The 25,178-nt window shown below is 31.6% G+C and overlaps 4 protein-coding genes across 8 annotated transcripts; 2 read left to right on the top strand and 2 right to left on the bottom strand.

The window, feature by feature from the left end:
* Nucleotides 1-978: 978 nt before the first annotated feature.
* On the top strand, nucleotides 979-3,384 carry LOC124540711 (U7 snRNA-associated Sm-like protein LSm10). Of its 2 annotated transcripts, none has more exons than XM_047118400.1 (4): nucleotides 979-1,343; nucleotides 1,917-2,067; nucleotides 2,941-3,058; nucleotides 3,161-3,384. In XM_047118400.1, the coding sequence occupies exons 2-4, from the start codon at nucleotides 1,925-1,927 to the stop codon at nucleotides 3,302-3,304; spliced, it is 405 nt and encodes a 134-aa protein (XP_046974356.1). In that variant the 5' UTR covers nucleotides 979-1,343; nucleotides 1,917-1,924; the 3' UTR covers nucleotides 3,305-3,384. The 2 variants fall into 2 exon arrangements, with proteins under 2 accessions (XP_046974356.1, XP_046974348.1); XM_047118392.1 differs by having other exon boundaries at nucleotides 982-1,343; nucleotides 1,896-2,067.
* A 47-nt stretch (nucleotides 3,385-3,431) lies between these two features.
* Nucleotides 3,432-16,855, bottom strand: LOC124540687 (cryptochrome-1-like). 4 transcript variants are annotated; one of them, XM_047118361.1, is made up of 10 exons: nucleotides 16,394-16,847; nucleotides 13,597-13,869; nucleotides 12,967-13,218; nucleotides 11,451-11,635; nucleotides 10,501-10,672; nucleotides 9,550-9,775; nucleotides 8,741-8,881; nucleotides 7,083-7,234; nucleotides 4,566-4,768; nucleotides 3,432-4,170 (listed from the first exon to the last, which is right to left on the bottom strand). In XM_047118361.1, exons 1-10 carry the CDS (start codon nucleotides 16,444-16,446, stop codon nucleotides 3,461-3,463), a joined length of 2,367 nt encoding a protein of 788 aa, XP_046974317.1. In that variant the 5' UTR covers nucleotides 16,447-16,847; the 3' UTR covers nucleotides 3,432-3,460. The 4 variants fall into 4 exon arrangements, with proteins under 4 accessions (XP_046974317.1, XP_046974331.1, XP_046974324.1 ...); XM_047118375.1 differs by having other exon boundaries at nucleotides 13,597-13,855; nucleotides 16,394-16,845; XM_047118368.1 differs by having other exon boundaries at nucleotides 13,597-13,855; nucleotides 14,854-16,845.
* Nucleotides 16,856-17,626: 771 nt separating this feature from the next.
* Nucleotides 17,627-19,579, top strand: LOC124540094 (60S ribosomal protein L8). The gene is made up of 6 exons (XM_047117525.1): nucleotides 17,627-17,745; nucleotides 17,899-18,058; nucleotides 18,139-18,295; nucleotides 18,505-18,708; nucleotides 18,936-19,094; nucleotides 19,426-19,579. Exons 2-6 carry the CDS (start codon nucleotides 17,921-17,923, stop codon nucleotides 19,539-19,541), a joined length of 774 nt encoding a protein of 257 aa, XP_046973481.1. The 5' UTR covers nucleotides 17,627-17,745; nucleotides 17,899-17,920; the 3' UTR covers nucleotides 19,542-19,579.
* A 448-nt stretch (nucleotides 19,580-20,027) lies between these two features.
* Nucleotides 20,028-25,038, bottom strand: LOC124540472 (cilium assembly protein DZIP1L). The gene is made up of 8 exons (XM_047118078.1): nucleotides 24,892-25,038; nucleotides 24,170-24,237; nucleotides 23,631-23,798; nucleotides 22,566-23,546; nucleotides 22,101-22,489; nucleotides 21,857-22,007; nucleotides 20,759-21,693; nucleotides 20,028-20,675 (listed from the first exon to the last, which is right to left on the bottom strand). Exons 1-8 carry the CDS (start codon nucleotides 25,004-25,006, stop codon nucleotides 20,318-20,320), a joined length of 3,165 nt encoding a protein of 1,054 aa, XP_046974034.1. The 5' UTR covers nucleotides 25,007-25,038; the 3' UTR covers nucleotides 20,028-20,317.
* Between the last annotated feature and the right edge of the window lie 140 nt (nucleotides 25,039-25,178).

A 25,178-nucleotide genomic window follows, 5' to 3' on the forward strand; every position in this document is an offset into this window, starting at 1 on the left:
AACTAATTTATAATAAATAATGTTTAGTTAAATTATTTACAACGCATTTGTACTTTATGATTCAAGAAATCGGTACAGGACTATAAATTAGATTTTTTGTTATTTTTTTTTTGTGATTTCTTGACAACTACAACGACCATTTTTGACGTTATAAAATTTAGAATGATCCTAAAAATATCCTAATTTATTTATATAATTTTAATACCATAAAAAAATATAAAACAATAAATGATAAAAACACAGTTGCTTTCGCTTGGTGTTTTGAATTAAATAATAGTCACAGTGATAGAAATTAACTAAGTTTAAGAATAATTCAATAGCAACAAATAAATTGTTATAAACAATCTTATATCGATTAAAACGTTAAAAATAAGTTAATATAATTATATATATAAAAGAAAGAGATCTAAAGATAAAGGGGCATAATGACTATGACCATTCTGTGACTATTTCAGCTATTTCACTGAACTTTAAGCACTTCTGACCAATAAAAATCTTAGTTTGAATAATTCAAATTGCATTATTTATGTCGTACTTAGATGGAAACCTTAACAATAATAATATTTATGAAAGGTCAATTTTACTATGGAAAAGACAAAATTGACAGATATTAGTCATCTAACTAAAATCGATTCTACTTAATTGAAAAAAAGATTACATACATAATGATTGTTTCACTCATATCGGAAGATAATAAGTATAATATTATACACAAATTATTTAATTTATAATTTAAGCCACTGCTACTACACAAAACAGCACCTGTTGGCGTATTGTAGTTAAAAACTGAATATTCGTTTGAACTTGTGTTGCAGAATTATCGATAGTTTGACTATTGCTAGTTGACCTCGAAAACTATTCACGATATCGATAGTATCGTTTTGATCAATATTATAGTTAGTACCGATAGTCCGATAGCTCTCCGTGAGCAATACTTTTGAATATTGATAGCGGCAATACTATCGATACTATTGACACGTGACAATACTATCGATAGACTATCGATACTATCGCTAAAACCTTAACTATCGATCGATTAATTCTTAATTATTTACGGAATCCAAAATCATTTTGTAAATTTTACCTTTTGTCTTTAATTTGAAATTTTCCCTGCTTTGCTCTAGAGGACTGTACACCCACCCAAATTAAAAGTATTTTGACAATTGACTTGACACTCTTGACAGATATATTTCAAAATCATATGAGACCGAGACGGTTCCACAGAACAACAATACTTGTATTGAGGATACTTTTCCTTACTTCTAAACGCTAGAAGTATTATAACCCATTTTGTATTAGTGAGATATAGATATCCGCTTAAAACTATATTTTTAAAGTAAAGAGTAAGTGTAATTTGTGTTTATTATGTATATACCTACGAGAAGATTAGTTCAAATTGCCGGATGGGGAGGACTTATTGTAGCGACGACTGGATTTTATTTACAAAATAAAATTGTGGATACTGTGAGAAGCGATAGTTATTACAAAGACGCTTTAAAAAAATTGCGAAGCCATCCAGGAGCAGTACACTATCTCGGTGAACCTATTAAGGATAGGCGATTTAAATTAAGTGACAGTCAAAATAATTACTCCGATGCAGCATCAGCTAGATTTTGTGTTCCTGTATCTGGGCAAAAAGAGCGGGGATATTATTATTTTTGGGCGGAAAAAAACGATGATACATGGCGTATTGTTAGAGCAGAACTAGAATTAAAATCAAAACCCGATGAAAGATTAGTTATAGTTAAGCAAATTTAGTGTTAGCAATTACAATTTTGTATTAAAAATATTAATTTTTACATATTATATTGTAACATGAATAAAAATATAATTTAATAGAATTAGTATTAGAAGGTTTTTATTAAAAAAGTATATATTTTTAATATTTGTTTCAGTTTTTATTTCTTTTTTTTAAGTTAAAAAGATGATGTTTATTGGAACATCGCGAGAAAAGTTTTTTTATCACAATACATTGTTATGTCTAGTCAAATCACTACAAGGTCAAAATATAACAGTTGATCTTCGAAATGATTCCTATGTTTGCGGTCACCTTACATCTGTGGACGGGTAAGTTAATGAAATAAAATAAGTACCTGAATTTTATCTTTTATTTTCATTAAAGGTAACTAAAGTTACATCTATATTTTATTTATATCAGTTATATGGCAAAAGCTTTTATAACATTTTACAATTATTCCGAGTTAATCATTGTGCATTTAATTCAATGTGTTATGTAAATATATGACTTAATTTGATGTATTCACTTGATTAAGGGAAGAAATTTAGAATTATTCTACTCACATGTATTATTTATTATAATTAGTTTAATTTTACCTAAATTACAAATAATTTATTACATTAAATAGTTTTTAATGTAATTAAGTGCTTTTCCTAGAATAAAACCTATTAAAAAATAACAAATTTATAGTGAATAATGAAATTATTGCTCATAAATCTAATTACATTAAAACAGCTTAATAATATGTTCATGAAAATATTTACATTTTTTTCTACTGAATATTAGTCAGACAGCTTTTTCTGTAAATTGTGTTACGACGAGATTACCTGAATAACACTGTCTTCTTTCAAATGTGAAATCAATGATGAGAGAGAGATAAACCAGTGTCTAGATAATTAATAAACAACATATTTTTTAAATAAGGCAAAAATTTTAAAATATTTCATTATTTCCACTCATGTCACACATACACATACATATCAAGACTTAATAAGAATATTTTTTAAGAATAAAATGATTAACCTACATTTAATATACAATATGGAAGGACTATAGTTACTAAGTTATTAACATATATACAAAAAAGTTTTAATATTAGGATAAGAGATAGGAATTACCTTTGTGAAGTCATAGAAAAAAACAAGATATTTTGTTGTTTAGAACATTGAGTATGATTAAAATGCACACCATTATCATTACAGCTACATGAACCTCTCAATGACAAAAGCTGTGTATTGTGATTCTCAAGAAAATGAATTTTATTTTGATAATTTATTTGTGCAAGCACGAAACATAAGATATGTACACATACCTGAAACAGTAAGTATATCATTGATAATTAAACTACTTGATTTCTGCCAGTATTAAAACATGATTAAATTTTTTAAATTCAATCTTTAATGAAAATGTTTCTTTATATAGGTCTCCATATTAGGAAACATAAAAAATGAATTTAAAAAAGGAAACGATAAAGATCCAAATAAAGAAGACAAACCTGTTAAATCGAGAAAAGCAAAGAAAGCATTACAGCAGCATATGAAAATTGTAGCATCATTAGAGAAATAATTTGCCGTTAACTTTTGTTTAAACATTTAAGTATAAATTATTTTTAAAAAAAAATCTCTGTAATAATATAAAAAATCAAATTTGATAATTTATCAAAGATGATTAATACTTAAAATAAAAAATTAAAAATTTGTAATTAAATTTTATTTAATCACTCTATTTATTTATATTATCTGATATATGCTTAGAATCAGATGGGCTTGAACTATTTGTGTTCATTTTATGTTCATTTTCAGAATCTGCACTCTGTACTTTTGTATGGCTATCCTTACTGTGGTAGTTATCTCTGTAGCTATTAGACGTAAAGTTTTGTTCGCTGTCATTATGGGACATTACTCCATTATCTGTGAAAAATAATTTCGGTTTGCTTGTGCTGTATTCATCTATTTTAATATCTTCGCTGTAATGATCGTTTTTATTGGTTCGTTGATTTAAAAATGCCAACTGGTCACTAGAGAACTTCTGTATACAATTGTTGATGATTAAATTCTTGAAGTCGTAGTTTCCCGATTTTTCCGTGTTTTGCATAGTATTGGTGTTATCGTTTATTTTAAAAGATTTGTTCGTATCGCCATATTTTGATCCATTCATATTTTCGGTTACCATTTGCTCTCGCCTATTTCGATCCTGTTGCACAATTACAACCTGCTTAAAAGGTGTTGCTTTATTTGTGGCAACGCTTCGGATGTTAGTCGGTCGGAGGAAAACGTCATCTTTGATTTGTGTGGTCGGAGATGACTGTGAAGCCGATTCAGGTGTCTGACTACATAAATAATTCGATTGATTTATATTTGCAATTATGGATGTTGGACTTGGTGAAGACTGTGTTACATTTGGCCTTTGCAATACTTGTGGAATTGATGCACCTGTAATATATTTTAATATTTAATTCTATTTATATCACAACAAACTCGCTTCCTATATCTTATTGATTAAAAAGAGTGGGATTGAAGCATACCCAGTCAAGTCGTGTTGGCCCAGCGGTTAAAACGCGTGTATCTTAACCGATGATTGCGGGTTCAAACCCATATAAGCACCGCTGATTCATGTGCTTAATTTGTCTTTATAATTCATCTCGTGCTCAGCGGTGAAGGAAAACATCGTGAGGAGACCTGCATGTGACAAATTTCATAGAAATTCTGCCACATGTATATTCCACCAAAACGCATTGGAACAGCGTGGAATATGTTCCAAACCTCCTCAAAGGGGGAGGCCTTTAGCCCAGCAGTGGGAATTTACAGGCTGTTGTTATTAAGCATACCTGGAGGTTTGTACTTGGCGAGTTGGGCGTAGACTTGCTTGATGCGTTCGATGTTAACTTGCGAGGCTTTAGCGTGGTCGACTATCGGCTGCGGGTAGTCCCGTCCAATGATACAGTTCGCAGCTTGTTGCACCGCTTCCGGCGCCATCCAAGGCTCGTGAATATAACGAGTCGGTAAATTCTTCAACGCTGGAATATACTTCCTAAGAAACCAAAAAGGAAATAACAATATCAGTTTTTAATACACGTCCTAGTTGATTCTGAGATATTTGGATTTGCATTTTAGATACTAGAAGTAAGTTAAAAATACCACATAAACGCCATCATTCTTACCCTTTTCATTTGAAAGAATTTACCAACGATAGTCTTGATAATTATATGTGTTATCTGTAAACAGAATTTAATACGACCTTTTGGAACTAACAATAGGACGTGTGTTTATTTGTATGTTATTGTAAATTAATGCTCCTGAATTGTATTGGTTTTTATATTATTATATTTATTGGTATATGGTTATTATATTTATACGATTATTCTATTGATTAGATGAAAATAATTCTGGCAATTGAACCCAAACGTACAATTACTTAGCCACCAGTAACCATATTATTTTGTTTTATGATATAAGGAATTGTGGGTTAAATTTTTGATTTTACCAGAGATTAAGTTTTATGTGCTCAAATTGTTTACAAAATTAATCTTGTTCTCAGAGATGAAAGAAAACATCGTAAGAAATCCTGCATAAAATGTAATAACCAAACCCTTATTACGTTTACTATCTTTAACGGATAAGTGCCAAGTTTCCCCTTAAGGATATAATTCCAAGGAATACTTTTCCTAAAACCATAAAGGTGAAGGCACAAACCAACACCTTCATTTGTTGGATACATTTCAGATACCCCTTCCAGAGCAACGTAAAATAAGCTCATAAGCAAACCTTCGTAAGAAGAGTCACCCAACAATAGGACAATACCGTTAATTAGACTATATCTAAATTATTGTTAAGCGGTGTATATGTGAAGCAGCGCGTGTTTTAACAATGTTTTTTCTTAAATTAAGCATACCATACACGTGAAATTTATAAAAATACGTTGTACATACACAAACCTTTGGAAATGAATATTTATCACAATGGACAGACTTTAACAAATGGTCATTATGTATGTATGTCTTTGCCGAATTATGTATATCCTCCTGCAGTCTATGAATATTGTCTAAATCGGGACAAGCTTTACACAGACATTAATCGAAGCAACGAATATAAATAAAATCTTTGTAGAAGATCATTCGAAATCCTACCAAATTTTGGAAGATGTCAGATGTCAATATTTATTTTCGAAAACTCCTTTTTCACCTCTTCTCTGAAATTGCAAATGCTTAAATTAAAAAAAAAAGACTTACAATTTATAACTAAATGCAATTGAGTTATTGAAACGAATAAAAAAGTTACGAAGAAAGCAAGCGAGTGACATACAAATTTATTTAAAATGCGAGGCCAGTGAGGCTATTTAATAAGAAATCATATCGAAACTCATTAATTCAATACAGCATAATAATTACTCTGTATGCAGAGTAATTATTATGCTGTAGCCTCACTGCTCTTACATTTATTATTCACAAAAGCTGCTCCGAAATAATATGACATGTAACATTGATTGTTTATATAATCCAAAGTGGTAAATTAGCGGTGGTACAATTGATTTATGAAAACAGTGCTCGTATAGTTCGACCCAATTAAGGAGGGAAACGGGTAAAATAAATAACTTTGACCTTGAATTGACATTACTACTTTCGAATTAGTGAATGAGTTGTGTATAAATAATCAATTTCGATAGATTTTTTGATAACTTTCAATTATAACCCGTCTTTATAGTACGACACAACTTAGATGTAGCATCGACAAATTCAATAAAACCGATTCCTACCGATTTACACAACCAATAGAAATAGCTCCCTGTCGCGCCATTCGACGCTATTCGTCGCTATAGATTCTCGCGTCAGTTCAACCCGAGAAAGCAAGTGCTTGTAAATTGACGAATAATTTAGGTCATATGATATTACAAGTTATTAAGTTTGTGTAAATATCATATTAACCTAAAAAATAATTATTGATAATTTGAGATAGCGTACTTAATTCGGATGTGATCGGTTTTACGATTTTTGCCGATAATACATCTAAGTTGTGTCGTTATATACATAGAAGAATGTTATATTATGAACAGTACACACTTCGATCTTAAGTACTGCTATTGTTAAATCATGAAATCATGAAATCAGTCCGTCAGTTTATCATATTTAAACAAAACTATTTACTTTACATATGGCCAATTATATTTGTGTATTAATTATTTGTTTACCATTTTCCCTGCTTAAAGTCGGAACATACTGGTCGTGAACGGAATCTTTGTGATGTATGCAAACAAAATGACCGAGTTAATTGTTAATGCAACACAAAACATGAATATGAAAAATGTTTTCAATCCATTAGGCATTCATTTTTGCATGTACATGACATACCTTATGAAGTCACCATTTGGATCAGTTTTTCGACCAAAGCGGACCGGGCAGTAGCAGTGGAAGAACTGCTGGAAGAAAGATGAGCACGACAGCCACATCCACATGCCAGCGTTAACCGACCAATCCGCGTCCAGGAGTAGCTCGTCAAAAACCTGTGTTGCCAGATACAAAAAAATACTCATCAGTCTAGAGGCTAGATAGTTATGCAACCACCACGAAGAATATTCACGGTAAAAACCTAAAAATTGCATTGTTTCATTCTAGCGTTGGGTGGTCGTTGTACTGGGAAACATAACAATGTAAATGAATTCCTGGAATGTAAGATTTTAGTTAAGACAGTGGGAAACATGTGTTTCATTAATTAATTAAACTGAGCATCCAAATCTGTTCAGACGTGTTTAATTCAATCCTCGATTATTTTAAATATATATTTTTTATTTTTTTAAAAAATTTGCCTCTTCGTAAACTTGACTAGATTGTTTTGTTTCGTTTGTTTGTATTATTATTGTACACCACTCAGAAAAATAAAAATAAATTATAGATAGATTTGGCCTTAATAGATTAGATCATATGGTTACATATCATTCGGTACCGTGATCAGACCCCGGATTTGATTGTAACAATTTACATTATGTTAGGACGACATTATATATTATATTTAATAGTTATTGGACCTAACATTGTAAAAATAAAGAAAATCTAGTAGATTACATTAAAAAATGTTGTTTCTTATTCTAAATTAGATATTTACGTACTAAGTTAAATGAATGATTCGAGTTTAGAATTCACATAATATTATTTCCTGATAACTAATGTCAATCAATCAATATTTTTTTTAACAAAGTCAAAAATCTTTATTCAAAATAAAAGTGGTTATACTTTCTTATTGATAGTTAAATATCTACCATATAATATGAGGCATTATTTAATTCACAGTTATGGACCTGCTGAAGTAACTGATCCACTTGTTTCCATACTATACAGTTTTACAGTTATTAGACAACATCACATACATTACTCTGATCCCAATGTAAGTAGCTAAAGCACTTGTGATATGGATAATCAGAAGTAACGACGGTACCACAAACAACCAGACCCAAGACAACATAGAAAACTAATGATAATCTACATCGACTCGGCCGGGAATCGAACCCGGGACCTCGGAGTTGCATACCCATGAAAACCGGTGTACACACCACTCGACCACGGAGGTCGTCTATACTATATCATATCCGAAATACAAAAATGCAAATTTATACAATTATATCTTGCTGCGTAAACTTTGTGCTATACGCACCATGAATGACAACTGCAAAAGTTATGGTTCCTTATTTTATCGAAGTTTCCATAAACCTTGAATATGTAATGTATTTTTTTATTTTTTTTATGGTATAGGTTGGCGGACGAGCATATGGGCCACCTGATGGTAAGTGGTCACCATCACCCATAGACAATGACGCTGTGAGAAATATTAACTATTCCTTACATCGTCACTGCGCCACTAACCTTGGGAACTAAGATGTTATGTCCCTTGTGCCTGTAGTTACACTGGCTCACTCACCCTTCAAACCGGAACACAACAATACTGACTACTGTTATTTGGCGGTAGAATAACTGATGAGTGGGTGGTACCTACCCAGTGGGTGGTATCTACTTGCCTTCATGCCCTCCTCCCACGAGATCCAGAGGTCGCCGCGCGTGAGGAAGCAAGCGGCGGCGTGCCGCGCCAGGTGGTGTATCCAGCCTTCTTCCCGCAGCTGGATCATTATTGCATCTATCCACGGGAAACCAGTTTGGCCCTAAAATACATTACAAAAGAATTATATCAAGCTGCCATTTATTAATACCAGTGGTTAGAACGCGTGCATCTTAACCGATGATTGCGTGTTCATGTGCTTAATAAGTCATTATAATTCATCTCGTGCTTAGCGGTGAAGGAAAACATCGTGAGGAAACATGCATGTGACAAATTTCATAGAAATTCTGCAACATGTGTATTCCACCAACCCGCATTGGAACAGCGGGGTGGAATATGTTCCAAAACTTCTACTTAAAGGGAGAGGAGGCCATTAGCCCAGCAGTGGGAATTTACAGGCTGTTGTTATTGTTGTTTATTAATACTATATCGATCGCACAGTGTAGCATGTAACATACACGCGAAATTCGGTATTACCGAAATTTTCCTATACTATGGGGAAATAAAAAAATTGCAAATTCAAGTAATTATTTCTTACTAACGATAACAGGTAGAGTTTAGTCGGCAATCGAAAAAACTGTTTTTAATAAATAAATAAATATGTGTATATAATAACGAATAATTAAAGATTGGCTTGGTATTGCTCCATGTATTATGTATAATTATATACTCTTTTATAAAGAAAGGTATAAGTGATGGCACTGAGGTCCATTATGATGACACCGCCATTTTTGAATTTCTATTAAAAAAAAAAAAATCTTAATAACTTACATTTGCCCATTTCACGAGAGCCTCCTGATTCTTCTCCCAGGGTATTTGTACACATATCGGGTTGCCTTCCATCCGATCAAAGTTGGGGTTCTTAGTCGCAGCGCAATAGAAGAATTCCCTCCATAGTATTTGACCGTGCAACGACAATGGCGGCAAAACACGCTTGACCCGCGTGTACAGCTCCGTGAGTTGATAATAAAATAGCCTTGTGGATAAACATCCAAATCTGCAAATGGGAAGATCATTGAGTTCATTCAGTCCAATTGACATGTGTAACATGCCTTATGTTGAAACCTAATAAAAAGTAATGGTAAGTATTTTGAACACGTTTTCTATTATAGCTTATTCTAGTTGAATAAGGAAAAAAAGTTGATTTAAACGTGATAACGGATAAAAGTGACGAATTGAATGATATACATATAATCTTTTGTCCAACAGACAGGCCTTATATCTCTACCGTTGAAAATTAGGAATTGCTGTGATTTTTTAACAGATTTTGAGCTTTTTAGAATTTATGGTATATTTTATGTATAAACAAGATTTATTGCGTTAGGTATGGTCATATGTATGTAGTTAGACATATAATCACGATCACAGCGTCGCTAGCGTCTTAGCGCGTTAAGAGGTCCAAAAACAAATTGCTATACCCGTCTTTTACAACTCGATCTGTGCTATATAAGTTGACATGTCGGGATAAAGACCGTGTATTAAATGAACAATCATGTTTATTTTAAACGAAATAAGTTTCCGTCGATGGCAGAAATTATGTTTCGACAAATATAGTAGAAATGGAGTTTTAAGTTGATTTAAGCTTATGAATAGTTTACAACTGGACCAAGTTCAATGTTGCCATTCGAAAAATGTAACTAAGTTAATATAGGTAAATAGATAATTGGCAAATTAAACACGATTTCTGAAATGCTTGATAAATGAAACAAAAGTATATTTTACCTTAAGTAAGGCGATAATCCTGTCTGACTAGCAAGCAGAGATTGCGGCGTCATCTTCGGCCGTCCGAAAGAAGCGACCCACGCCTTCCTCTCTAAATGCCTCTCCAGCCTCAATAAAGCTTCCTTCTCACCGCCGATCCAAATTGGAGGCTTGAGCCCTTCTGTTTCAAATCCTAAAACAAACCATTTATTATTAGATATTATTTATTTTTTAAATTTCGAACATTCTTAACCGTCTTGAAATTATATAGAATATAATAAAATCTATTAAACATTTCGTTTTAATTTCAATTGTTTAATCATGTTGTATATATGTTTAAGTATAGAGCACTCTGGAAAACCTCGTTCCTAAAATATAACAATAATAAAACCGAGTCAAAATACTAATGGCGATATTTCCATGGAGCGACGATGGCTTTCATTTAAAATGTTTTTAGCAAATAGGTCAGATTATTGTGAAATAAACCTTTGTACAAGCTACCCCGGCAAATGGATTCACGTGTACGCGCACGTGAGGTATTCTATATTTTATTACAAAACAAAGTTTATTTTCAATTGTTTTTCTTTTTTAATATACAAATGAGTGCTTTTTTATCTGCATAAATGTTATATTAATAAATTGCAAAGAAACGATGTTAAAAACACTAATTACAAAGTTACATTTAATGTCCGGTTTTTGAAATAATTGAATCAAGTTTATATAATAGTGCTATAGATTAATCTCAGTTAAAATGGTGGTTAACCTTATATATTTATATATATCGTAATAACAATTAAAACCCTGGAAGTTAAGAGATTATGTCCCTGGCATCTGTAATTACACTGACTCACTCATCCTACAAACCGGAACTCAACAATACTAACTATTACTGTTTGGGGGTAGAGTATTCAACAATAATTTAAATGTTTTTTTTTTTTGTTATAAATGCTTTAAGAAGTTTATATACGAACCGAGTTCTTCGAGGGTAGGAACCCCGAAGCGATCTTCGTGGTCGTCAGCCAGCGGTGTGACGGCGCCGTTGAGCATGTCAGCCGTGATGGCGGGCTCGGCCGGCGGCGGCGGCGGCATGCTCGCTATCAGAGCTTGGAACTGGTGGTACGTTAACGGCGCCTTGCCACCATTACGTTCTATGATGCTAAAAAAACCATTATCATATACGAATTATTAATCACTCCAATGATGTTTTAGTAAACAGATATGTTATTAACGCGCAAAAAGTGATGACTAGAAAACGTCCTAATTGGGACGTTTGTCTTTAGTTGTTTTACGTGGTAATACGTTATAATACATCATAATTACGTAGTAATACGTTTTGTGCAATTAAAACATCTAGTTATCCCTTTTACTTATTTTTTTTATCAAGCTATCCTTTTTACTTTTAACGAAATGTATAAAGAAACTAAAATAAACGGTCCCCGGCGCGGCACACTTTTTTCTGTTGTTTAGTATGGATATAACATATGTATCTGTTTATTAGAATATCATTGAATCACTCTAAACAAATTATACGAGTGTATTTATTTGGCGATCAGATGTAAAAAAATATCATCGATCATATTTCGTTTCACAAAACAATGCGTCTATTTTTAAATGTAATTCGCATAGAAAGTAACAACGGTATTTCTATGTTTTCCGCTCCACGGTAAAGAACAACAAAGTTTGCTGTCAATTTCTGGAAATAGTTTACAAAACTTTTCATGAAAAACGATAAAAAAATAAAAGTATTTCTAAACCTTATTTGTTTACTTCGAACAATTTTCATTATTGAAAATAATCTTATACTTATACCTAATTAATAATGTTTTATCGGCAAATTATAATTGAAAACAATACCTATACTAATATTTTAAATGCGAATGATTTGTCTGTTTGTCTGTTGCGATCAAGCAAAGCCGATATTTTTAGCAAGCAGCAGCCACTATATCATAGACGAGAACTACTCGGAAATCGCCATGAATTAACTATCACTTGATTCCTTAAAATAGTACAAATTTAATCAACAACAAAATTAAATTCTATCATTTAAATCCATCACAGACATTTTCTTTATTCTTCTAATGATTTAAAAGTAATAATTGTGTGTCAGAATATTTCGTAAAGATACGCGCGGCAATAAAGACCAATTTATACTACTGTCGCAACTAGACATAATATTGCTCATAATAAAAATTGCTGAAAACTGTAGCATCTAGATGACGAAGAGATTTGATCTATTCAATCTAAATCAATAGAAGAATGGGCATGCTTTTTTTGGTCCTGTTTGGACATTCCGAATTTGCTTGAATTTTGCGAAGTCTCGTATTATATCAAAAAATTAAAAGTGAATCAAAATTAAAATATTATACAATTACGATATTTCGCTGCGCTTATTTCAGTAGTAAATATCACTTATTTTATTAAAAAACCAGAAATCTTCTTCTATCTTTGTTTGGTAATGAAAGTAATTATTTAATAATTTATACGTACTTGTCCAGCTTGTACAGGGTGTGCGAGACCCTGGAAGTCACCGTTATGCCAACTTCGCGACATTTGGTCATTATGTTATGGTCCCTGACGCGGCCGTAGGGCTCGGGGTCCTCCTCGAACGTGAGAGCAGTTGTCCCCCATTCTCGAAACAATTTCGGTAAGGCATCCGCGGGTTGGCCTCTCACGACAAAAAGCCGCGAATTCAACTTTTTCAAATTGTTGTCTAAATCCTCTAGGCATTGTAGAAGAAATCTATAATGACATCATTTTAATTATGAAATAGTGATTAATATTACACAATTCTGACGACACTAAATACTGGCCTAATCAGATTAATTAAAGAAACTGCATTATCGCTCTTTCTAAGTTTGCACATTTATCAAATACCTACTTTCGTGTATTGCACAATACAGTCGAGGTCTGTGCAAGCTTCAATTTATATGCAATATTTTTTGAGTATTTGAATAGTTTATTTTTTAATTAAGTTTGTAATATTTAATCCACGTAATTAATAAGAAGGATGATTGAATAGAAAGGGGTGATAGTTATGTACCTCATACGTATATTTCTCTAAAACTAATCATGTAAAAATTGCATTAATTAACAGTGTTAAAATTATGTTATACACACCTCCATTTGTTGATGCCGACATTGGACGAACTCGCGAACCAGGGATCGATAATGAAAACGCATCGAAACGTTGCAGCGCCCGTGAGTCCCTCCCGTAAAGCCGGGTTATCGTGAAGTCGGAGGCCCTTCCGGAACCAGTGCACGGTGTGCTTCCCGGACCGGCCCGGTGGCGTCACTTGAGCCACAATAGGAGTCCGCGTGCTCGACGCTGGCTGCGTCTCCGCGCCGGCCGACATAGCTACGTCACCGACATCACTGTCTAGAATCACATGTCTTTTTTTAAAAAGACAAATAATTAATAATAATATAGAAAATCTTCAGATCGGCCTTGCGTAGTTGATCTACAAATACATCTTGATGTTTTTCTATTGAAAAAAAATATGTTAATATTGAAACATTAAAATACCTCTCCAATTTGAATTAAAACAATAAAAAATGAAAAATAAATGATTTGTGACTTGCCTTTCAACTACGGGTTCATAGATACTTATCAGTAAATGGTATATAACACCGCGTTTACACATGCGTGCTCGTGATTCGCTTCGCCACTCGACGAATTGTTTGACGAGAGATTCGCGTGCCTTTGGCTGACACGAGTGACCGTTTAAACATTAACGTGTATTCATTTCCACTTCAAATTGACGAAATGCACTACGTTGTCATTCTAGAGGCTATTCGATTGCAGCATATATAATATAATTGTTTTTTTTTTTTTATAAAAATATTTATTACTTGAAAGGTTGTTGCTTGTTTTTGTACAAAATTACCATAAAAATAAAAAAAAAAATATTTAAAAACAATTTAGATTTAATTTCGCTATATATTATGTATCAAATAAGAAACAAAATAATAGAAAATAATTAAATAACAATGAAAAAATTATCTTACAAATACCGTTTGAATTTAAAAAATACTTTATAAAACCGTATAACTGCTTAAATTTTTAATGTTTTTTTCCGGAACTAATGATAGATATCTGACAATGTGCAAGTGTAACGCTTCTTTATTGAATTTGTTTTTTAACTTTGATTTTAGTTGAGCTCACCAATTTATCAAAGCCGCTTCCGAAACGAGCGTAAATTCGAAAGACGAGTCGAATGTCGAACGAACCATTGACATATTCGTGTTCGTGTCTCACTTCCCGACTCGTCGTTCACGCGAATGTGTAAATGCGGCTTTAAAATTATGAGTTGAAATGGATGTTTTTCATAAATACAAATATTTATAACAACACTAAAAAAAAAAAAAAAATATTACCCAGTGTCTAATTTTCGTTACAATAATAATTTAAAAGTGACGAAGTGACATTAAAGACGTAACATGTTTTGTTACACACCGATCGGCCCTTTTAAAAATACAAATGCTAATCAGGCAGAACAACTATATGAAAAATAGACATTCCATGTGACCTGTAAAAAAAGATATGATTTATAAAAAAACTTTTTTAACAAATATACTTTTTAACGGTGCTGATTCTGTCACATATCTCGAATAATTACTCAAGGAGTTAAGGGATTCAAGTATTTTAGTTCTGATAATTAGTTCAGGAATTGAGTGCACCAAAATCAACACCATTATATTAAGATGCCAAGAATACACACATAGTATACACTTACGAGTTGTATTACTGTGTGGCGAGCCTGTAATTATAAAAGCTTTTTTTACTTAAAAAAATACTTTATAGACACGCATAATCAGCAGCATTTTGTTTGCTACTGGTAATCCTGCAATTCCCTTCAAAATTTCCTTATGGCATGTAATTTGCCAGACTTAACATGCAAATTAAAATATACAAAATTGCGAGCCAGGAAAAAACATGTTACTTGCTGTTAAAGTAGCTTGTAACTTATTTTTACATATCAGCTACTGTGCAATGCAGGATTTTGTAAGATTTACAAGACTCTTGTAAAAGTAGAAACAGGCAAGCTGCCACTGATTGTGCATGTCTTCTTATATGTTTTATTTTTATAATCATTTTTGATGATCATGGCTTGTGTGGTTTGTATATTACAGGCATACTGCAAAGTAAACTGCATACCATGTGTACATTCTCAACCTGACGAATATGATTATCGTCAAAAATTAAATTAAAAATTTCATCAATGGCAAAGTCAAACCTTTCTTATCTAATTTACAATTAATATAATAAAAATAAGAAATTTTACAGCATTCTTAGAAACAGTATGATGCATATAATGTCTATGGCAATTAATCTGAAAAAATAGATTTTTTTTATCATATTATGTTATTTGCAAATGTTATTTATATAATAAAGAGCATGATGTAACAAATTGTTTCTTAACTTTATAAATTAGCTATAAATATCTATTATATATAATACAATAGCTGGTGTATTATTATATCTATATTATTGTGACAAATTATTCCTTTTATTAATGGTATAAGAAAAGCTAGGGATAACTGAAAATGAAAAAAAAAACGTCACTTGCAGGATAAATTTATATAATTTAATTTGATACTTTTTTGGATATTGATATTTAAAAAGAATAACTACTGAATCACACCCCTGAACCTAGTATAGATTTATATATATATACTTATAATGATGAAGATGTTTACATGATATTCGAAAAAAACAATTACTTTTCCAATTGGAATAAATATTAGGCCAATTTTTTTGTTGATAACAATTTTCTTTGTACAGATTATATTTAAAAAAAAAATCATTTGAATATTACTAGTAAAACTTTAACAGAATAATTTAAAATACATAACCAATCATGGTTTGTAGAATTTTAGATGAATGTATCGTTTTACGTATCAATAATATGCTTACCTAGCTAGTCGTTCCGCAGGAGTTTTTAATACAAGGCCTCCAGAGAAAAACATTGTAAACACTCGCTCAAAATTTTAAAACGCTCATAACAAATACTAAATATTTAAAAACAATAGTAACAGAATATGTTAATGTTGAGTTATATCACATCGCTATGAACAAAACTGTTTTTTATATTTTGAGAATTTATATCACTAAATATAGTCTTTTAATCGTTTAAACACTTGCCACTTATTTTAGCTTCAAAGATTTAAGTTTAATTAGAATGGACTTTCTAGATCTTCACTAAATTAAAACTGCGTTGATAAAACACAAACAGAAAAGAGCCAAACTCGAACACAGTGAACAGATTACTGATAGAATGTCAGAATAAGAAATCAGCCACGCCGCTTGCAACGTGACTTCTATGTACAAATACAAACGTATATATAATAATACTCTTACGTAGTATGTACTAGTCAGTACATAATAACCTAGATATATATAATATATACACAACATGACATGCCTTTGAAGTTTGAAGTGATAATTCCGATAAACAATGCTTTTGACGTAACTTTTTTGTACAATAATTCTTTCACCACAACTACACTTGCGAGTTGCGATTAAATATCAAAAAATATGAGTAGTAATATGTTTTTTTTAATAAAAAGAGGATTATTTATAATTATATTAAAATATTTGCATGAGGAAGAAGCGTGTAGCACTGCCATAATAACAAACACTACCAAGTTTTTGGTCCTGACAACACTGTCATTGTAATGAAATGTCCCTAGAGTGGGCTTAAATTATACTTATCTTAAGTAAGCTAACAGCGTAAATTTTACAATTTTAAAATTCATAAAGGCATCAACTATATATACTAAAAGCTTTTGAACTCCTCGTCAATTGCTCCTCTAAATTGTAAAAAATATATAAAACAATCTTTTCTGCTGAGTCAAGAAAACTGAGAAGAGTAAATATAAACATTTAACTCCCCCAAATTTACATATTCAATGCGTTTTTTATGCTGTAAAACAAGAACATTTCTCTTATCTACTTTCATTTTACTTACAAAATTTCGACAATAAGTTGTTCAAAAGTAATACATCTAAGACATAAAGAGGGCGGAAAGTAAGTTTATTTTATATTGTGCCGAGATGATAATGCCTATTTATTCTTATACATATTTATTTTTCTTACAAAATAATAAATAAAACTTAAATACTGTTATATGTGTACTGTCTATTTTCGTTTGTCAAATACTAAAATGTGTAATGTGTATCGTTGTCTTTATTCGCTTCTTGGTAATGGCAATACCCTAGCTAAAACATTAATGTCAAATTCTTTCTGAAGTTTCCCTCATTGAAAATGTACGTTTAAGTTGTTCTTAATATTTATCCAAAGTTATCATTGAGCGTTTTGCTTTTTTTCGTTGAATCTTATTGAAATAAAGTGTAAAAAATACGTACTCGTAACATAATGATATTATTTCGAGAAAATATTAATGTAATAAATACTTTCAGTGGGGGTTGACGAGACGTGACAATGGGTCGTGTTATTCGGGCTCAGCGTAAAGGTGCCGGTTCGGTCTTCGTATCACACACTAAGAAAAGGAAAGGAGCCCCAAAACTCCGTTCCTTAGATTATGCTGAACGTCATGGTTACATCAAAGGCGTCGTAAAGGTACAATATATTTTTCAACAATCGAATATTTTGTTTGCGAGTCAATTTAAATCTACTAATAAATATTTATCTATATTTAGGACATCATCCACGACCCCGGCCGCGGAGCTCCATTAGCTGTTGTGCATTTCCGCGACCCCTACAAATTTAAGACCCGCAAGGAACTTTTCATTGCGCCAGAGGGTCTCTACACAGGCCAATTTGTTTACTGTGGAAAGAAAGCTACTCTCGAAGTTGGTATGGTTATTTGCAATATTTTATTTAAATACATTCAAATCTTCCCAAACTTTGTAACCTCAAATAAACACTAATGTCAATGCCTTTTTTATATCTCTTACCTTATTGCCATGCATTTTAAATTTATAACCTCTTGATTTTAAAATTATTATAACATTCTAAAATCAAATGCATGCATAATTTACAGTCAACTTATTTGTATTTTATAGGAAATGTTATGCCAGTGGGTGCTATGCCTGAGGGTACAATTGTATGCAACCTTGAAGAAAAGATGGGTGATAGAGGTCGGCTAGCTCGTGCCTCTGGAAACTTTGCAACCGTCATTGGTCATAATCCTGATGCCAAGCGTACCAGAGTCAAGCTTCCCTCTGGAGCCAAGAAAGTTCTGCCATCTAGCAATAGAGGAATGGTTGGTAAGTTGAATTGGAAGTTTCATGATGATTTTCAAAACATAATGTTTATACATTACAATAGCTATGTATTATGCACACTAAAGAATAAAAACACATTACTATGATGACTTTCACTTACCTACTCTGAATATGCTATGATTACACAGAGGCTCTTTCTGATTATTTGTTATATATAGATAATAACTAATGGAACCAAGACATCATTTCTAATGTAGTTTAATTTTCAGGTATTGTCGCCGGTGGTGGACGTATCGACAAACCTATCTTGAAGGCTGGTCGTGCTTACCATAAATACAAGGTTAAGCGTAACTGCTGGCCATATGTACGAGGTGTGTCCATGAACCCTGTGGAGCATCCTCACGGAGGTGGTAACCATCAACATATTGGTAAGTTTATTTTGATTTATTTTTATATTTTAATCTAATAGAAAATAACATAACTTCCTCTTATGAAATTAATGTCTTTATATGTTGTTTCTAAAGCTGGTTATCTAAAGTATTCAAATTGAAATTAACTTGTATTATTTCAAGTCATGTAACAATTTAAATAAAACTAGTTAGTTATAACGGATTTTAGTCGCGTATAAAAATTATTTTTAACATCCCAACGTTTCGAGCACTTTACAGCGTTCATGGTCACGGGTCTACCCTTTACAGCATTTGTGGTCGAAACGTCGGGATTTACAACAATTACTAAATAAATTTAATAAAATTTTAGGTAAGGCATCTACTGTCAAGAGAGGTACATCAGCTGGTCGCAAGGTCGGTCTTATTGCCGCTCGCAGAACTGGAAGAATTCGTGGTGGAAAGACAGAGGCAAAGAAGGAGACGTAAATGTTATTTTACAGAAAATAAAACTTACAAAACTAAAATGTTATTCTTTTATTTGTTAAATACCCATTTAATTGTATTTCTTAAATAACCATCTTATGAACACGAGGCCTTCTTAATACATACAAACACATATTTATTCATTTTGATACCAGCTGTATGGTCTGCTAAAAATATGAAAACATGCTACCAAATTTACTATCGGTTATAGTAAGATGTAGCATATTATTAGTGAAAAGTAAATGTCGATAACATTTTATTATGTCGGTACATAACAAATATATCACTTTCCAAATAGTCAAGATTCTTTTTATATACGCGATATTATTTCGTATCAGGTAAACACCGATGGTCGCAGTTTCAGCACCATTATAATCAATTGCTATTAAGTGTTGCCAAATCAACACTCAGAGAGCTTTTGAAATTTTCAGTCTTCTGTTTGCCCTTAAGGGCACGATACGATAAAAAACAATTTATATAATAGACGGCTGAATGAGTGCTGTTCGTGAATTACCAAACAGAAACCAAATCATCAACAAGAACTATCCATCTTCTTAGATTGCCAAAACCTGACTGATTATAAGATATTGGGTTGCGGTGCGGCCCGATGCGCCTGCTATATGCTTTGGCGCAATTTTGCAATGTGTTGCGTTGAGGCCCGCCGCGGCCATAGTTTGCGCGAGCCTTTAAGTACCAATATGTTATGTCAGAGTGATTTATGTTTATTCAATAAATTCTTATTTGTACTTTATTTTTAACTAACATTTGAAATCTTACTTCTAATATGACTTTACATACGTCTTATTATCAATTGTTTCATTAATTAAATCTGAAATTTCTATTTCACTATCATCTTTTTCAACGTGTAATGATTTCACAAACGTTTTATTTTGAATTGGTATGCTGTCTGTATCATCAAGGATAGAACTGCCGAGACTAGTATTACTGCCACCAAAATTTGTCATTTTTTGTATCGGTGCTGCTAAAACATCAACTCCACCAACGAGAGCAGTTGAAAGAGTTGGGTTACGACGAGTAAGTTGCGATTCAATCGTTTTTTTTAGTTCAGCAACTTTGGGGCTTGTATGTGAAGTGACTTGAACCTTGACTGTCGATGTCGGATGTTCATTTTCAATGCTGTAGAAAAGAACATTAATAAAATAATTAAAAGTATATAATTTGTAAATCGATTTAGTTAGTATTACATACGGTATACATACCTAGATAAATCCCACTCTTCAGTGTCCAAATTCACGATTCCAGATTCGATTTGTTCTTTATTATCGCTTTTTTCTGTAATACTTTGTGATGGTGACGCACTTAAAGATTTCATTTGTATTGCGTCCATATCAAAAATAACTTTTTTTTTATTTAAAGAAGATGTAGAAGACGCATTTTTTAGAACACCTTTTGTTTGTTTGAAATTATTAATGTTTTCTTCGGAATAAAATTTTCTTGGAGATGAGACTATAGATTCTACTGCATCACTACTATCATCGATATTTTCAATCATTGACTTTTTGTTAACATTGATTTCTTGAGCTTTGATTTGATATAAATCATTAGATTTAGGGTGAGATTTGTCGTCACGATTGACAAAAAACCTGTGTTCTGTAACGTTTTGATTGTCAGGTATATCGGTAGGGCGTATTGGAGATTTCACTAGATTATTAACGACCCTTGCTTTTTGCTTTTGAGTGCGCTCTTGTTCCGATGACTGAGAGTTGGAGTCGTCACTTACATTGTTCACATCAAAAGCGTCAGAATTTGTATTTAGTGTTGATGATTTAGATGATTGATAATTAATATTCCTTTTTGATTTTGAATCTCTTCTTTCAGCTCTATTTGGGGAAATAACGCTGTGACGTTGGATTATTGGACTAGTATTGGTAGATTCTGGAGGTGTTTTAAGTAATGCAATAGCTTTCTTGGCAATATCATTGTATGATTTATTAGTGTTATTATTAGATTCACTTGATTTTACAAGTGATAAAGCCTTAGTCTTAACGTTAGTAAAAACTGACGAAAGACTGAATGTTTTAGGCGACTTGTTGGGTGAAATATAGTCACTTCGTGGGGAAACGTTTTTATTGGCTGTAGATTCATCTAATTGAGCCATTATTGAATGTAATATTTTTTCTCTTACTGGAAGCTTCTGAAATGAAATTAATGAACTGTGTAAATTATTTTAATTTTTGATAATTACTATAATTGTTATTATGATTTTGTACTTATTATATATTCACCGAGATTTACACATTTGTGTCGTGATATTTTTAAGGTAATAATAAAAAAATAATTAAAAAAATATTTTAGACCTTTGTTTTAGTCTCCTGTTCTTTTTGTAAGATAATGCGTTGCTTTCGAAAAGTATTTTGAGGGAGTCGGTTTCTCAACGGGTCCACTCCAAGTGATATTAAACGTTGGTTAACTTCCTCTGTCACTTTTGCTCTCACTATTTTCATGGGGCTGCAAAAATATCGAAAAATATTGTTAGTTATCTAAATGAAAAATAAGTGTTCAAAAAATAAAATATTTAATGTCAGAACGAGAGGAAAATACCTCCTTGGAATGTGAACGTAACTATTTTCCTTTTTTGTTGCTTTATGCTTGATCGAATTAATTTTATTTTGAGATTTATTTTCGGATTTATTTCGAGATTTTCTGACTGTATCAGTGTCATTAGAATATTTGGTACTTCTTTTTGGGATTTTTTTTTTCATAGCTAGGTTTTGAGATTTGTCGTCACTCGACGCATTATTAACTACATTTTTCATTTTGATTTTTCCATCACTTGTACTTGTGCTTTCACAAGTACTTGTATCGTTCATATTAAGAAGTTCCTGGGCTTTCTGTTGGAGCTGAGATAGAGTAATTAAATCGGCTGTAGGTGTCTTTTCTGTTATTTTTGCACTATCCACGTCGTTAGTTTCCTTTATTTCTTCATTTATCTGAAATTACAAATGCAAATAAGTTAAGGGAAGACTAGTAACATTCCTTTTGTTTGTAGATAAGATGGGATCTTACTTTGTTCTTTTGATTTGATTCTTTTCTTGGGGTTCTGCTTAAATGCTGATCTAATATATCTTGAAGCTTTGAAGATTTTTCTTTTTCTGCATCAGCTCGAGCACGATATTCACGCGCTTCATTAGTAACATCATTCAGTTTTTGTAATAATACTTTATATTCGTTTGATTGCTTTTCTGCTTGTTTTACCCAAAATACCATTTGATTTTCAATCTCTTTTCTTTTCTCTTTTTCATTTTCAACTCCCTTAAGAAGTTCCTCTTTCAATGATGCTATTTCGGAACTCTGCTGTTTTATTGTTGCCTGTAGTTGTTCCATTATTTTTAAATCATTTTGAATAGAAGATTGTTCCTGCTTTTCTTTATTACTGATAATATCAATAATTTGTTTACGTAAAAGCACTATTTCTTGGTTATATTTTTCGTATTCTTCTTTTTTCCAAGTATCAATCTTGTCTTTCATATTTTCATCTGTTGACACTTCAGCGTCTTTCGTCTCTTTTGTCACTTTTTGATTGCTATGAGGTTCAACATTTTGGACTACATTTTCTGGAGCTTCACCTTGACCATTCGTGCGCGTGTTTGTAATTAAATTTTCCATTTGTTTTAATTTTGTTTTAAGTTCTTCTATTTCTTCGTTTAACTTAGTATTAGTATTATCATTCGCTGTGATCTTCTCAGGTACCTCACTTTGTGGAATATTTATAATATCTGCATGTCGTCTTGACATATGACTTTTTAAGTATAATTGATTTAAAAATATTTTTTCGCAATAACTACATTTATTATATTGTAATACATCCGGGTGTGAAGTGGAATTAAATATGTCTCCTTTGGTATTATTTAATGTTTTCAAAAGCATTGCGGCTATATTTTCATTTCCGTAATGTGACGGCGTACGTAAGGAATGTTTACTTTTTCTTTTTAATTTCCTTATTTCTTCATCTTTTTCTTTCAAACTTCTTCTAGTTGTTTCAAGTTCCTAATAATATATATAAATATATTTCAATATTAATAAGGATTTTTTATTAAGATAAGATTATAATTATTTTGAATAATAAATTACCTTAAGTAAGTTTGTAACTTCTTCTCGCATAACATAAATACTACGATCTAGATAGTTTCGACAAAACTGTTGATATTCGACCGCTAATTGTGACAAACGAAATATCTTTAGTACACCTTCGTCTAGAATTCTAACATCGAATTCAGATTCCAATACACATCCCAATATCTGAAGAAAACATGATTAGACAAACAGGTTCAGATAAGTAGCTACAACATAATTTATAAACACCAAAAATAAGTTTACATGTGTCTCTCTGCGTGCTTTACAGTGAAATTAAGTAATCAAAAATAAAATACATATTTTACCCTGCTAAAGATTTGCTTGGTAAAATCGTATTAGGTACTTTCATTGCAATATTTGGATGATTTCACGTGAAAGTAGATACTTATATTATACTAGTTCAAACAAAATAATATGATACTTTGAAACACTTTCAAATAATTTCTTATTATTTAATTTTTCGATATATATTAATTAATAAGATTTGTTTATCAGCAGTCTTTCTCTATTAAAATATTTAGGCTATTATTACTTACATCATTAATGTGTTGTTCTAGTAGTCCAAATTTTCTATCTCTTATTATAGAATCGATATCAACCATTTCTGAAAAGTATCAATCAATTGTTTTTAAAATTTACCTTTTACTATCATTATCATATATATAGATCACCTTCATTACCTAACATTCAATTTTACCTAACATTTTTAAGTTCCAATGTATTATAATAGTGTGTTTAACTTAAACAATTCCTTCATTTATTTGAAGTAAATAATTTTTTTCAATATCTACGCGAAAGAAGTTGCGTACAATAAGGCGAAAGATACAAACCGTAAAACTGAAACACGTTGTCATAAAAATAAATATTTTTGCAATCGTTTTTACTTTTTACTTAATATTAATGTAGAGTTTACCTAGTATTTTTTGTAATGTGGTCAGTTTTACGGTGTGTATAGTGAATATAAAGTTGGACATCCAAGTCAAAATGCAAATGGAAACTCAGACTCCCCTATTACTCGAGTTGTTAATACAAACTTCGTTTGTTTAGAGGTATGTAATGAGATACGAGTCAGCTATAATTAAAAAGGTAAATCATGTTAGTGCGTATTTCACCAGTTTATTTAACTGATTATAATATGAAGATGCTGCGCTATGGGGTTGTTATTATGGGGTTCAAATTTGTTTTTAAAGTTTGTTTTTCATGTACAATATAAAATAGTAGAGTAGTAGTAGTCATTTAAATAAATGAATTTACTTACTTATTTTGTTCCATTCTATGTGAATGCGTGGCTTGTGTGTATTAAATGTAAAACCAGATTCCTCCGCCAAGTTTGGAAAATTGTGATGGAATGCGTATGATGTTTTATGAGCCATAATTAGGCTTTATATTTTTAATTTATCCTTCAATTTCTGTCACATAAGAGTTTCATTTTCCTATTATTTTTAATTAAAATAAAACGTTTTTTGTAAAAGCTTTTAAGGCGACACATTGATAAAGCAGTAAATGTCAATGTTTGTCTTTCAGTTGCTTAGCGACGATTTGCAT

This window comes from Vanessa cardui, chromosome 2 (genome assembly GCF_905220365.1).
Source record: "Vanessa cardui chromosome 2, ilVanCard2.1, whole genome shotgun sequence".
Taxonomy (NCBI): Eukaryota; Metazoa; Arthropoda; class Insecta; order Lepidoptera; family Nymphalidae; genus Vanessa; species Vanessa cardui.